This window comes from Chondrus crispus, genomic scaffold (genome assembly GCF_000350225.1).
Source record: "Chondrus crispus Stackhouse genomic scaffold, scaffold_117, whole genome shotgun sequence".
NCBI classification, from domain to species: Eukaryota; Rhodophyta; class Florideophyceae; order Gigartinales; family Gigartinaceae; genus Chondrus; species Chondrus crispus.
In genome coordinates, this window is record NW_005178982.1 from 96,644 (window position 1) to 111,283 (window position 14,640).

The 14,640-nt window shown below is 48.4% G+C and overlaps 4 protein-coding genes; 2 read left to right on the forward strand and 2 right to left on the reverse strand.

Moving 5' to 3' along the window:
- Positions 1-279: 279 nt before the first annotated feature.
- Positions 280-3,051, forward strand: CHC_T00001871001 (hypothetical protein). XM_005712801.1 is given in 2 exon segments: positions 280-2,886; positions 2,887-3,051. 1 exon segment carries the CDS (start codon positions 280-282, stop codon positions 2,884-2,886), a length of 2,607 nt encoding a protein of 868 aa, XP_005712858.1. The 3' UTR covers positions 2,887-3,051.
- A 176-nt stretch (positions 3,052-3,227) lies between these two features.
- Positions 3,228-3,548, reverse strand: CHC_T00001872001 (hypothetical protein). The gene has a single exon (XM_005712802.1). It carries the CDS (start codon positions 3,546-3,548, stop codon positions 3,228-3,230), a length of 321 nt encoding a protein of 106 aa, XP_005712859.1.
- An 8-nt stretch (positions 3,549-3,556) lies between these two features.
- On the reverse strand, positions 3,557-7,375 carry CHC_T00008933001 (Sel1-repeat containing protein). Its single transcript, XM_005712803.1, has one exon. The coding sequence runs from the start codon at positions 7,373-7,375 to the stop codon at positions 3,557-3,559; it is 3,819 nt and encodes a 1,272-aa protein (XP_005712860.1).
- A 128-nt stretch (positions 7,376-7,503) lies between these two features.
- On the forward strand, positions 7,504-7,719 carry CHC_T00001873001 (hypothetical protein). The gene has a single exon (XM_005712804.1). The coding sequence runs from the start codon at positions 7,504-7,506 to the stop codon at positions 7,717-7,719; it is 216 nt and encodes a 71-aa protein (XP_005712861.1).
- The last annotated feature ends 6,921 nt before the right edge of the window (positions 7,720-14,640 follow it).

The window sequence follows — 14,640 nt, forward strand, 5'->3', positions numbered from 1 at the left end:
GCAAGCGGGAGTTCCTGAGAGAAGAATCGACCCAGGCGATCAACCGGTTCGCGTTTTCCCCCCCCCCCCCCCCCCCCCCCCGGCCTCGCTCCTCACCAGCGCTTCCCCCTCCCCCTCCCCACGCCCCCACGCCCGAGACCTCCGACCCCGACTTCCGCACAGCCCCCGCTTTTCCCCTCACGTGCGCCCGCGCAAGCCATGGTCCTCTGGTGGCAAATCGTCGTCACCCTCGTCTGCATCGTCCTCTCCGGCACCTTTTCCGGCCTCACGCTCGGCCTCATGTCCCTGGACATCATCGACCTCCGCGTCCTGACAGAGTCCGGCACGGAGAACGAGCGCTGGTACGCCCGCCGCATCCTCCCCGTGCGCAGACATGGCAACTGGCTCCTGTGCACCCTGCTCATCGGAAACACCGCCGTCAACTCGGCCCTCGCCATCGTCACCGCAGACCTCTTCGGCGGCATCGCCGGCTTTCTCACCTCCACCATTTCCATTTTGTACGTCGGCGAAATCATTCCGCAGGCCGTCTGCCATCGCTTCGGCCTCATCATCGGCGCTTATGCCATCCCCTTTGTCCGTCTCTTCATGTGGCTCACCGCCCCCCTTTCGTTCACCACCGCAAAAGCACTCGACTTTTTCCTCGGCGGCGAGTCCGTCACCAGGTATAACAAGTCCCAGCTCAAGAGTCTGCTTTCCATACACGGCACTCAGAATGAGCCCCCTAATCCCCCCACAAAACCCAACGACTCCACGGCAAAAATCCCCCCAAACGACGCAAATGCCCCTTTCGATGACCACATTCGTCTTCATTTTGATCCCCCTCCTCTCAACGCCACCGTCGTTGAGCTCCCTCAAATTACTTCCCGCAACGCATCCAGTACAAACCATCCCACTAATATCCTGTCTCAATCTGATCCATCCGTCGCACCTGTGTCGATAGCACGCACCCAACAACAACACCTCGCCGCTGTTGCTTCGATCAATTCCGCCTCTCGTTCTTCTAGCTCGGCCCAGCTATCTTCCACCGAAAGAGCCCAGCCTCCCCCCATTGAGCCCTCCTCTTCCTCTGCGTCTTCTCCCATCCCTGCCATCTTTCCTACCCCCTCAAACCCAAAATCACTGAGGCGCGAGATGGCTAGTCGTATAACTAATTTTTATAATGTCAAGCGTAACCGCAGCGTGGACAAATCCGCCCGAAAGGATAGGGACAAGGACAAGCATGACCACAAGAATATTGTACCAAAAGCACCCCTCACCGCTGATGAGGTTGCCATGCTTGGTGGCGCTTTTGACTTTAGCCAAAAGGTTGTCAGTCAGGTCATGACTAAGCTGCACAATGTCTTCATGTTGGAAGCATCACTCTCTCTCAATTTTGAAGTTCTGCTTTTGATCTTCCAGTCGGGGCATTCCCGAGTCCCGGTTTACGACGTAGCAAGAGAAAACATAATTGGCGTCTTGTTTGCTAAGGACTTGATTCTTCTAGACCCAGAGGAATCTGTGCCAGTCAAAACTGTACTCCTCTTTTTCAACCGATCGGTTCTCGTGGTCTATGATAACACGCATCTCAATGAAATGCTCGACATTTTCAAACAAGGCGGTGGACACATGGCTGTCGTACGTAGGATTGTTGCCTCAAAACCACACGAACCGCCTTCACTGGAGACGCTTGGTGTTGTCACCTTGGAAGATCTCATTGAAGAGTTAATTGGTCAAGATATTGTAGATGAAACAGATGCGTACCATGATAAGAACCGTAAGAAACCGGTACAACGCATTCGATGCATAGATCCAGAGGTCCTGAAGATGTTTGACTCCACAAGGCACAACGAGGACATTCTTTCCGCAAAGGAAGTTATGGTTGTCGGGTCGTACCTGGCCAACAATACAGACGAATTCTCAAGATCTTCTATTGATCTCGAGGTTTTGCAGGGCATTTTGGCTGAAATACCTATAATAGAGTACAACGATGATGACAAACACAGGATCTACGGCACTGCAGAGTTGCAAGAGGGCTTCGGCATAGCTGCCGCCGACAGCAATGACAAACTTGAGGGAGTTGACAGTGAAGGCCGACCCAATGTTTCTTCGACACGGGAGACTATTTCGCCTATCCATCCGGAAACTGTTTCTGACACCATGGGAACAAGCAACAACGCTCTCCGCGACACCAGTCAACCAGATATCATGATTTATTCAAGGGGTGTCCCTACCAAGAACGCATACTTGATCATAAATGGAAGAGTGGAGATAAAAACTGGGGATGAAGGACTCGTTTCAGAAGCTGGGCCGTGGACATTGCTCGGTGTGCGCGCATTGACGGACGACATTTATGCGCCGGATTTTACCGCACTTGTCAGCGAAAGGCCGGCACGACTACTTCGCATCCCAAGGAAGCTTTACCGTTTAATGATCCATCAGAGTGCTCGGACGAGAGCAAGCGCTTCGGAGCATGGACGCTCGAGCTCGACACCCATGCCGCCACTATCAAATGAATCGCCTGCGAGTGAAAAAAGGCGTGGGAGTGGGGGTTCGGCCAACAGATCTGCGTCATCACTGGCAGTTGCTGCTGCTGCCGCAGCCGTCGCCGTAGGTAACCCTAAGTCGAGTACAGGGGTGCTGCCAATGCCTGGAACTTCTTCGGATGCGGCGGTTGTGAAAAAATTGAGACACCGGCCAAATGGGCAATCACTCGAATGGAGTGAACTGGAACCTCTCGGATTAGTAGCAGAGTCAAAGGCTGCCGCCTCGGTCTCTCAAGACCTTTCAGGCGGACGAAGTAGGAGTGCAACGACACCAACGTCCGGAGACCAGGTAGACGCAGTTTCTCCAGTTAGGGGCAAACCTGATGGAAAGCCGCCAACACCGCCATTTCGCTCTTCGCGATAAGGTTGATAAATGCAAATGTAAGACTCGATCATATGAACAGCTATGGGTTACGGGCGCATAAGTCAGTAGTCCCTGTACAAATTATCTGATTCCGATCCAGGACGCGGCCACAACTATAGAAAGATGGCGTAACGAGTGCATCAAACCCGTGACGGCACTCTTAAATATCTTGCATATGACTAAAAATTAGTGATATGCGGGCGGCTTCGCGAGAGACCTCACTCCTGCCTCTTCCACTTGTGTACAACGCGATAGACGATGCATGCCCTTTCCCCTGCACAAGCAGTTGCTGACATCTCCTGCGTATTTGCCCCAGTACTTGGCCTTCTCCGCCTAGCGCTCTAGAATGAGATGCGCAGGCCCAATACTTCATGCAACGAAGGCCACAGCAGAAAATAACCCAGAGTCTCTCGCATACATCCCCACGAGGAATGCGCCGCCACAAAGAACTCCCGATATAGAAGCCTACCACCTGGCCTTTGCGGCGGCAGAAACAGAGAGGAACAGATATGTCCACTTGCCCACTTGTTTTGGGCAGCAGTCTTTCTCGATTCCCCCGTCGATAGTACCTCGTCAGTCCCACAAATACACGAGGGAGAAAAATTATCTTCGAAACACTGATATAGATGTCTGAGTAGTCGAATCCAAGGTTTTGTATTCATACATCCCTTTACGACGCTGTAGGCAAAAGCCCTTTAAGTCGCATATAGTCAACAACCCGGCGCACTATTTCAGTCATGACCCCAGCACTTGACAAGTCTTCCCCGCCACTCACTCGCGACACTTCCACACCAGAATGATTTTTCACTTCCTTCAGCATCCAAATCGCATCCTCAGTGGAAAGAACATTCTGATGGTCTTGCTCAAAAAACCCGGCACTCACAAGTGTATCGTGGTGACGACTGCCCTCCCCGAAAATGAGGGTATCGCACTCGCTGCAATCCTTCAATGTCAATCGATAGAATATTGGCAAAATCACCGGCCTGGCCCCACCCTCTAACCTACAAACTCTGTCTCGCTTAAGGAAACACTGCAGTTCTTTCATGGGCCATGGTCGAGCTACAAACTCCGGAGAAAGAATGAACACACCAACAGGAGCTTCTCGCATGGCACGATCCATTTCTTCCGGAGCAGTGTTATCCAGAATTTGCAAAACTTCCATATCTAGAAACGCGCGCACGCGTTGCCAGGTCAAGCTCTGATAAAGGGGTTGCGCCAAAGCCAATTTATCAGGGCTTGCATGGCTCAGAAACACATCAAACCTGCCCTCCGGCATCACCCGCTGCATTCCCGCAGCATCTGGCGAGGCACTATCTTTCGGCCATAGCGACATGGACACAACCTCAAGAGGCATAGATGTAAGACAACTGCCACAGGGCAGTTGGGGTAATGGTAACGAAATTTCCCCTTTTCTAAGAAGCCACTGCTTCGTCAATTCGATCTCAACAGCTCCTGGCGTATCACACCCTCCCAGAGACTTAACACAGTCCAGAGCCACAACATGTTTGTGTGGCGCGTTCATAAGAAATGCAGCACTGTTTTCCAACTTTTCTATACCGCCAATAAATTCCTTTGCAAGAATCACCGGAGTGAGGCCCCGGAATTTCCAGACAAGCTTTCGCTCAGCCGCTTTAAAGCCGAGAAAAACTCTGCTCCCGTCTCTTGCCCTGATTAGAAAAGCATCTGCTCGTACCCTCAACGATGCACCGGCAATTCCGGTCTTCCGATTCCCCTCTGCTACGTGTTTTCGATGAATATGGCTTATGAGGAAGCTGATTAGTCCGTTTGGAATACCCTCCTCTTCAAAAACTGTTACAACTTCCAGGTCTTTTTCGCCAGCTCGGTGACCCCAACGAAAATCTTCCCACCCGCTCTTCATCATCGCCGGTATGCCAATCGTAGCATCACCTTTCACAATTGAATCATCATTCCCGGTCAGTAGCAGCAGCAAATCGAAACGACACAGAATCTTAAGCATAAGCCTCTTGTCTTCTTCTTCACTATAGTCGCCCCATAAAGAAAATAACGCAGGTTGCGATATCCGCCCATCAGCCAACCCCTGAATATCTTCCTGGCTTAATAGATCTCGAAGCCGTTCTTCAGGAGCCGTTAGTTTGCCCAAAACGTTGGTAATCATCTGAACATCTACGAACACGTACCACTCTTGTTTGTCAAGCTCAAACAGGACTAACCTACCCATAGACGCATAACACCTCAAGCCCTCTAGAATATCTTGCTCCCTTTCTTCGCCATCCTCAACAAATCCAGGGAATCCTTCGCCAATTGCTAAAACGTGTGTTCTCTCAAAATGCAAACAGTTTCGCTTTTGGTGTTCGCGCTCTAGCTTGTCCACAAAAGCAAGCCAGCGCAATGGAACGGCATCCCTCGCCGCCACAACTTCATCGCCCGCTTCCTGCACTGCTCTTTCCAATTCGTCCAAACCACTAACCTTTGCGTCCGCTGATGATTGGCTATTCTCAATGGCAATGAACTTTGAGGCACTCACAAAGACACTGCCTTCTTGCCGCCTCCTGATCCATGAATCGTATACCTTTGAAGCGAGTTGTTTCTCTAGGCATTCCTTCAAGATTTTCAGTGTCTGTTTCTCATCACATTGAGCCTTTCTCGTTCCTACTACAAGCACACGTATGCGACTTGGATCAGGAACGAGGAAATGAGCAAGTTGCATCCAGTAGCAAAGCAGGCCAACCTCATCCTTCCTTGTCTCTTGCTCAGCAACCCTTGTTAAATCAGTCACGAAGAGAAGAATGCTGCCTCTGGCTATAACCAATGAGTGTGCCATTTCATACCTTGATTGCCCCGCCATGTCCCAAACCTGCACAACGCTCCCTTTGAAACCGGTTGGGATTCCGGCTAGCATGAGTGATCTGCGAACTCTCTCTATGACGTCCGCGTGTCTTCCCGTGCTTGCTTTAAAGATGGAAGCATCCGATGTCCCAAAATTCGGAACAATTGATCGCGCAGCTTCATCCGAATGATTTTGTGCTCGCTCACGCATCTCAGACTGCGAGACAATTTCCTTATGGAGCCGCGATGCAGTGGCTCGGAGAGAGTTTTCATTGAAGTCGTACTCCAGGATGATATCTTCCGTCAACCCACGTACGCCGGGTTCAAGCACAAACTTGTTGATCGCTGCCATCTCTGTTGGAATATGCGTCTCTTCGAAATGCATCCCCCGAAGGCTGTTTACTGTTGATGTTTTACCTCGACAACCACCCCCCAGCGTGAGCAGAAGACATGTCCTCGGTTTTGCAACACTCACCGAAAGAATATTTTTGATAATACTAGGATAGTACTCGCCGGCATCAATCACAAGCCTCTCTGATTGATATATTTGTACGGCCTCGAAGGAAGACTGAGAAGCCGCCTTTGAGAACAGTTTCTCGGCTTTAGCCTTATCTACGGGGACATCCTTTCCAAGGGAATGGTATACGGCCAGTTCATGTAGAGCGTACCCAAAAGTGGGGGAGAGCCGTAAACATTCCTCTAAAAGTTCTGCTGCTTTTTCTGGTTGCCGCCGGATGACACCTTCGTCGGAAAGCAGTAGTCTCGCTAGCGATGTTTTGACCAAAAAATTTGACGGGTCAGTCTGCGCCGCTCGTTCAAGCAGATTGACTGCACCAGGAACATCTCTTCGGGTCCCCGATCCATGTTCCATCAATATCGCCAGTGCACACATGGCGTTCACTTCACCTGCAGCCGCCCCTTGTCGAAATAGTTTAACGGCTTCTTCCAAGTTCTCCTTGACACCCGATCCATCACGATACGAGGCCCCAAGATTGAACATAGCGGTGGCATTTCCGTGATCTACAGCCTTTTTATACCATCCAAGGGCGTCCGATAGCGTTTCTGAGGTTCCTTCATCTCTGTTCAGCAAAAGTATAGCTACATTGTTCATGGCTTCGCTATCTCCCTTGTTTGCAGCTTTGAGGTACCAGTCGTAGGCCGCTGCTTCATCCTTCGTAACGGCGGCACCACAGAAAAATAATCTTGCCAAATTTTTCATTGCAAGGGTGTGACCCATTTTAGCTGCCCGTTCGTATAGCACAACGGCCTCTGCCATGTCGGGCGGAACCCCACCTTCACCCCTTTCAAACACGACTGCTAAGTCATTTGCTGCAGCTGCAAGCCCCAACTCTATCGCCTGTCGATACAAAGGAACGGCATCAGGTACGTTCCTCGGCTGCTCATTCGTACCTCGCTGTAGAGATACAGCCAAGGTATACAATTCCCTGGCGTTGGAAAGCTGTGCAGCCTTTTGGTAGAAAACGGTGGGTTTAGGGGAATCTCTCTGGTACTCCGATTCGCCAACCAACAAAAGAGCGAGCCCATTTCTCTTTTCAATACGGTTTTTCGTACGCGACATGCTAAATTGCAATCCAGAACCGTTTTCCCGGATATCCTCAGATTCATTTTCCCCGTCATCCAACTTGATGTCTTCCAAATCCTTGTTCCCGTTTAGGCCCATTACGTAGACAAATTTAGTCGTAAATTGATTTGCGATAAGTGAGTTTGGCTCAGATTTGAAGATAGGGCAAAGCGTGCGGAGAAGACACCAGAACGAATAGCAAATTCTGTTCCCCAAACGCCACAACTATGCCCGACTGCGCATGGAGAAGCGTCTTACGCGAATATCATAGCCTCACCGCAAGCGTAGTTAGCAGTGTAGTAACATCGCGGTGCACAGAAGCCAACATGTCACATCCCTCGTCTGAATCTCCGCGGGTAAGGCACGGTGGTTGGAAGGGTAGTTGGAAGGGCCTTTTAGAACAAAAACACTGTAAGAGCGTCCCCACGGTTAGAATCAAATAACCAAATACTGTAATTAAAATTTAATGATTTGATGTCAAATGACATCCCCCCCCCCAGTCGGTGACCTGGAGTAGTTTCTCATTTGATTTGTGACAAATCGACGAGAACAAGGTCAAAAAGCCATATTTTGGACCTTGAATAAAATTACCATAAACCAGCAATTCTACAGTAGGGTGTGCATTGCATGCTTTCGCTGAACGGTCATGACCACCTCAGATGGCAGGAAGAAAATTCTCAGCTCAACAAGAACACTCCGTGTGCCGCTCATATACATCCGTTTGGTGCCATTTGGGGTTCAATCAGCAGCCCTCTCGGCACTCCAACAACGAGGAAAGAAAAAAGCTGAAAAATCTCTCAGTCTCGCATGCTTTCTCTGTGTTAAAGCAGCTGAACTTGTACAGCGCAAGTTCGGTAGAATATCAACTTGCCCGGTACCATACCCATCTGTCTCCAAGTTCTATGGTTGTTGCTCACTTTATTAGGTCACATTGGAATAGTAACGCCCTGTGGAACTCGTGTCGCTCTTCTCTGTGAACTTCACGCAAGCCATTTGTCGTAATGTCGGCTACAGTACTAGCTCCTTCCGTTTCGGAGACGCCTCGCACATCCCTAAGCGTTGTTAGCATGTCTTTGAGAGGACATGAGAGAAGCAGGATGTTTTATAAGGTTTCTCTATCCGTTGTGGACGGTACACAATGTCGATTATTTCTTTTATCATTGAGTATGGCGGAAAGAATGTGGAAAAGATATTGCAAGGGAATGCAACTCAAAGGAAGTACTGAATACTGTGACCGCATAACTGGTGCATCTATCAGCTTCCTTAACTCTACCATATGCCATCTTTCAGGCTCTATGCCAGGTGAAAAATGCCAAGATTTTCTTTTCTGTCTACAGCAAACCATTTTGAGAAAGTATGACAGTTCTTCCTTTTTCTCTGCATGGATGGTACCTCAGAGTCTTTATAAGCTTTGGAAATGTACGAGCAAGGTTAATACAGAGCTCTTGCCGACTGTATGAACGAAAGCGGCGTTTCGTCCCAATACTGTAGTATGGATTTCATGGATGTTGCATTCGGGTCTATTGGTAGCTGGGAACATAATGAGGAAAGTGTGTCGGGAGGGGCAGGTAACCCTCCATTTGATGCCTGTCTCATAGCAAGGCTTCTCGAGAAGCTAGAGTCTGGCGTACAGAAGACTGCCCCCTACTGCAGGTGCCTTGTGCTACCTACAGGTATGAGGTACGGGGTACAGGAGCATTTGCGGTCGATTACCTCTGAAGGCCTGCAGTTGTTGAGCATTCCAGGTGGTTTTTTTCCTTTTAACGACATGCAAAATCTTCTCTCCGGTAATAAACGCAAAGCTAAACCTAATATGTATCAAGGAGTTGGACTTTATGTATGGAGAAACAGGGAGTTTTTGGTTCAAAATCCTCCACCACAAGATATCTTGGAAGTCTATCAGCTTTGGGTAGACAGATGCCTGCATAATCCTGCAAATGTAACATTGTATGAAGATGCTTTTGAGAAAGCGTTTCCGTTCAAACTCCGTAATGAGGAAAGAATGATGCCATACTTTTATGAACAGGTTCCTCTGCAATAAACTATTATTGCGGAGGAACCTATCAATGATTGACCCCGCTCGGAGCTCTTCACATTGGCTTCGTAACTTAGTTTAACAAGTGAAATCTTTTTTAGAGTACTGCACTCAGGTCCCCCAGATCTATGTCCCTACTATGCACCGATGATAGCTTTTCCGACCCCCCGTCGGAGACACTCGCTTCGCTTTCAGAATCCGATATAAGTGGGACAGTCTCTATGTTGCCATCATTTTCGCCCGCAACTGTACACTGGTTGGAGCCAATATTTTGAACTGCCCTATCCAAGTTTTCATTACACAATCCGCTGGCTTCTGGCTGTGAAGCCACGGCATCCGCACTATTTTTGCATAGGTGATCGGTGCAGTCACAGGCAACACATTTGAGGCCGTTTTTAAAACACGTGCATCTTCGAGTAGAACATTCTCCCTTTCACCTGCAAGACAAAACCGCAGCCTTAATATCTGAATGCACAATGCTTATGTCCTTTTCTAGTTCTAGTAAACCTGAGCCGTCAGTGTTGACCCCATATGTCGTTGAGCAGCCCCCGACCTCGTTCGGACAAAGGTTGTCTTCTGAGGACCTTGACCAGTACTTCTCAAGTACAAAGCCTGCCCTACGCATCTGCATGTCTAAGTGTAGCCTTGGCGGAACCAGTTGGTTAGACGACGTGACTAAGTCGGCTACAAAGTTGTAAACGTCTATTTTCCAAAGCACGGAGCCCACTGCGTGCTTGGAGACAAAGGCTGACTTCCGGATGACTAAAATATCTCTGTTATTACCAGCATTTCGGCTACTTGAAGGGTTCTCCTTCGTGATTAGTTCCTTTTCCTCAGAAGGAGTTAAAAGTATTCTCTTACCGTGTCTGAACAAATATGTCAGGCAAACAAACATTTCCATATTGTCAAATTGTGACGATGTGCAGGGGGTCAGAGAGCCGACGTACACATGGAACTGTTTCATGGCTTCTATAAAAGTGTCGTGGTTCAGTCCGAAAAATGAAGGACAGAAGTCGCAGCCCGCCAAGCAGTATGCCATACAGACGTCTTTCACAGTGAGGTTTGTTTTTTCAACTGATGCAATAGACTCATCCAGGCCATGCAGTGAGTCGTTAATTACATGCATCACCCCTATACCATGAACTGATGTGTTGCATAGAAGTATTATGAATACATCAGTATCATCTGATAATATTAATGACCCACTGCAACGTGTAGTTGCACTGGGAGTTGTTGAGCGCCTCTGTGAAGTCACAGGTAGCCCAGCCGTGAATGACATGAAAGGCAGCATTACGTAATTCTTGATTACAGACACAAATCGTGTCTCTGCCTCACCGTGGGAAATGACGTGATGTCCGAGGCATGCGGTGCCATTTGACTTAAACACAATGCACCTGTTTCGGGGAATCCTGAATGTCGTGCTATCATTTGGCGATACAGAACCACTTTGCTTGTTCTTCAATATCACGAACCCTGTCAGAGAATCTTCGAAGATTAACATATCACTGCAGCGCATCGGTATAAAGTCATGAGGGGAACTTTTTGTAAAAGTGGTTTCTATTGCAAAGTGTCCTCCATGCAGGTAAATACAACACGACTTATCCCTCTCCATTAGGAGTTCAGAGACAGCAGCCGCTCCACAGAAAAGGTGTAATGATGCCAGCTCATCTTTGTATTTCCTGTCATTGAGGAGAGAGGACCACGGAACGTTTAACTCCTCCCCAAAGCCCATTTTATACGTGTGGCTGGAGAGCTCTGCGTCATCCTCAGCTGTAGAAAACGTACTTCTGCCGTCGTCACGCCTTTGTTGCTCTGCTGATTTATGTCTCAAAACAAGGGACGGGTCATCGATGTGAAGATGTACTTGGCTAAGATATTTTGCTCGTGTGCCCGTAACCCATGGCATCAGCATATTCTTCATCTTACCGGTCACTACCTCCCTCAATACAGTACCCCGCTCACCAGTACTTCCTCTGTAGTGTAGTGCATTCATTACATCGACCTGCAAAGAGAAGTACGGCACTATTTGCGCCCCATAAAGATTTTGTGAGACAGATATATCACCGTTGCCAGCAACGTTGTTTAAAGGATAGCAAACCTCCCTGTTGCCTCTTGCGCCATATTTAAGAAAACGAGACTTCGGGGAGTGACAAATATTCCCGGTGTTGTCCCAAAAACTGTCTGCAAAAGCAGTTACGAGGTACCTCTTGTTGTGTAGCATTTCCCATCTTCTTATGAACTCCTCGAGTACTGTGTTTTGTCCTTTGGCGACTGCGTTTTGTAGCGCAATAGAGAAGCAGTCCTTCATTTTTGACAGCTTTCTTCTTCTATCATTTAAAAGTTTAACGTAAGCCTCCTTGCCTTTCGGTCTTTTCACACCCGAAGAGGCAGACTCCCGAGCAACCACTGTGAAGGCAGACGTAGAATCTTGTGTCTGTAAGGCAGTACCATTTTTTTTAGACATAGACTGAGACGGTCGAAGCACAGTTCTGGCCTTTGTCCACTTCTTAAATTTTTTTCCATACAAATGCTTGCTTCTATCCTCTTCAGAAAGATGTCCAAACACCTCTGGAAACAGAACACACGCAGGAAGCTTTGCTGTAAGAGCTCCTTCACTGGCGATGTTCAAAATCATCTCCTGGTCTTTCATAATGTTCATCATTTTTGGTGGTGTGCTAAAAACGTTCGTCAGTCTTTCAGCCCCCCTATGCCTGATACCGAGAAATCCAGCCTGGCGCATTACATGTACCATACGTGCCACTGTTGTCCACTGTCGGGCATTTCTGTCGAATTGTCCCAAAGGGCCTGGTAGCTCTCCTTCATCTACAATCTCTCTTTTTCTTCCGAACGCCCTGGATGCCCCTGTGACGTATCTAGTTAGAGCTCTCATGAGAGATACCTCCATCAGCCAGGACGCCGCGTTCTCAAGGTGATTAATAAAGTTGACACTGAGACCCTTAAGGTGTCTCACGATGAGCATCTCTAGAGCTTCATCTTGGTGCACATAGACCCAACCTCTTCTGTCCAATCCCCCTTTCTCCTTGCTAGTGAAACTAAGCAGTTTCAGTACTGCTTTTCCTGGTTTTTCGGAGAACAATACGTTGCTTACAAATGTAGGAAGTATTCCACGAAAGAACGCATAGAACAAGGACAATTCCTGGTACTTCAAATGATTAGTTGAGTGTAATATAGAATTATGCTTGAACCAGAAGGCATCCATTCAATCTGTATGGCCGGTCCTCGAAATGACGTGGGAGCCAATTGTCGGAAGTAGGCATGAAAAGAGGACTGTAGTTATGAAGTGCTTTCCGTTGGGGCCGTTTGTGAAGTGATATTCTACTTTTCGTCGCAGGACTCTACCAATTTCAAGAACTTCGGCAGTTACCATGTCTGAGGTCGCATCGTACAAACGCCCAGGTGTTGGTGAGCACACAGAGCGTGAATATGATTCCGAAACGCGTATTTGCGCCTCCTGTCTATGAACTTCATCGGGATTGATTTCCGTATCTGCTGAAATTATTTTCCGGGAAGCATCAGCGTGCATACGAGTAATACGCTTCTCAATATCGTCGTCCTCTCCGACGAGAATATCGGTTAAATGAATTATCATAGCGCAGGCCAAATTGAAGAGCACAGCACGATTGTTTCTGGCATGGGAATGACTGAGGATGTTCTCGACCTGAGACTTCGACAGTCCTGTGCAACCAGCCAACTCCTCTAAACCCAACCCATCTAACCTTTCTTTGCAAAGGGAGTACATGGCTTGTTTCTCAGCGTGAAAAAGACCCGGATACGGAACAAGCCAATCGTGAAGAGGGAGTGCTTCGTTCTTATCACACTCAGTATATGTAGTCGTCATCCTGTCCCGGTCCTTCTTAGATTTCCTCCAAGACTCCAACCAAAGCTCGCTAAACATCTTATAGGACGGTTGATCACCAGCAAGAACGACATAGCGAGGGCTTCCAGGCTTTCCGGGCTTCAGTTGTTCAACAATAAGATTGAGAAATCTCCTCACCGATAATATGTCCGCAGCGGAGTCTCTGCTAATCTCTACATAAATCACATGCTGATCAAACGTGGGTTCAGCAGCACCTCCATGTGGTTTGAAGCACGACAATAGCAGAGTCCTGAAGTTGATAGGTGGACTGCTGCATTTATATCCAAACTGTTCTCTGGTATTTGTGTTGTACTCGGATTTTTTCTGTTCGTGTCCGCCCACAAGGGCGTTTCTAAAGAGGGCAGTAATTCCAAATACGACATCATTGAACCGGTCTAGAATTATTTGTGTTTCGGGCGTGGAGAAAGAATCCCCAAAAGCCTCCCTGTCACCCAACAACAATTGTGGTCGCCAAGAGGTTTGTCCCTCAGTTTTGCGCCTTTTCGCATCTGGAAGAAAGAGTTCCTCATATTCCGGCTTCCGCTTTTGTGTTACTGCTTGCAGTAAGGAACCATTAACTTTAGGCATAGCCTTCTGGTCTGCCTTTACGGCATGGAGAGGCTTTATATCCCAATTGTCAAACTGCAGCGTTGGAAGGGCGTAAGGGTCCAATCTGCTATATTCCCAAGGACCTTTTCTCTCCCTGTCGGCTATGAGTTTCTGTCGGTATCTCTCGGTGACATTATATGATAGGAACATCCCCATCGCGTTCAGAACACTGAGGTAAGAAGGACTGACCTCACATATCCCTGAAATTGACGTACTGACCGTCAGCGGCCCAGAAACTCCATTCGTTCTGGACAGCACCATTTGTTCTATTACTTTCTGCACCCTAACACATAAAACTAGGTCATATCTTGAGTATTCAGAGTTCTCATTTAAAGCCTCCTCAATAGAAGGATGCGGCAGTGCTTCCAAGTCATTAGACACTGGAAATTTGTCTACCAAACGACCTCCGGTAGTGTTCGCGAAAAGTTTCCATGAGTTTATCTTCTTCTGCGATGCCATCATTAGCACAGTGTCAGTCCATAGAGCCCTGGGTGTAGCATAACCGCCGGCTACTGTACTATACATTAGATTTAGAATTAGATCTAACGCTGTAAGGTACGGACCTTACAGCGTGCGCGCGCGCCTACCTTACAGCGCGCGCGCACTAACACGTGTACCCCACGTGTAGCACACGTGTGCTGTCAGCCCCGACGGCTGACAGCGTTACAGTGCGGGCCGACCCGCACTGTCTACAGTAAGCCGACTACAGTACAGTCCGTACTGTACTGTAGACGGTTAATTAACTTGTACAATAAATATAGGGAGCGACTGCCGGCGGAGGGGGGGAGGACAGGCAACCCTCCACCGACGGTCGACCACCCAGCTTACTCTACTCACACCGCC

What these genes read in the sequence shown, in the direction of transcription:
- CHC_T00001871001 (XM_005712801.1), top strand. Translation starts at nt 280, where the DNA reads ATGTCCCTGGACATCATCGACCTCCGCGTCCTGACAGAGTCCGGCACG.
- CHC_T00001872001 (XM_005712802.1), bottom strand. Translation starts at nt 3,548, where the DNA reads ATGAATACAAAACCTTGGATTCGACTACTCAGACATCTATATCAGTGT.
- CHC_T00008933001 (XM_005712803.1), bottom strand. Translation starts at nt 7,375, where the DNA reads ATGGGCCTAAACGGGAACAAGGATTTGGAAGACATCAAGTTGGATGAC.
- CHC_T00001873001 (XM_005712804.1), top strand. Translation starts at nt 7,504, where the DNA reads ATGCCCGACTGCGCATGGAGAAGCGTCTTACGCGAATATCATAGCCTC.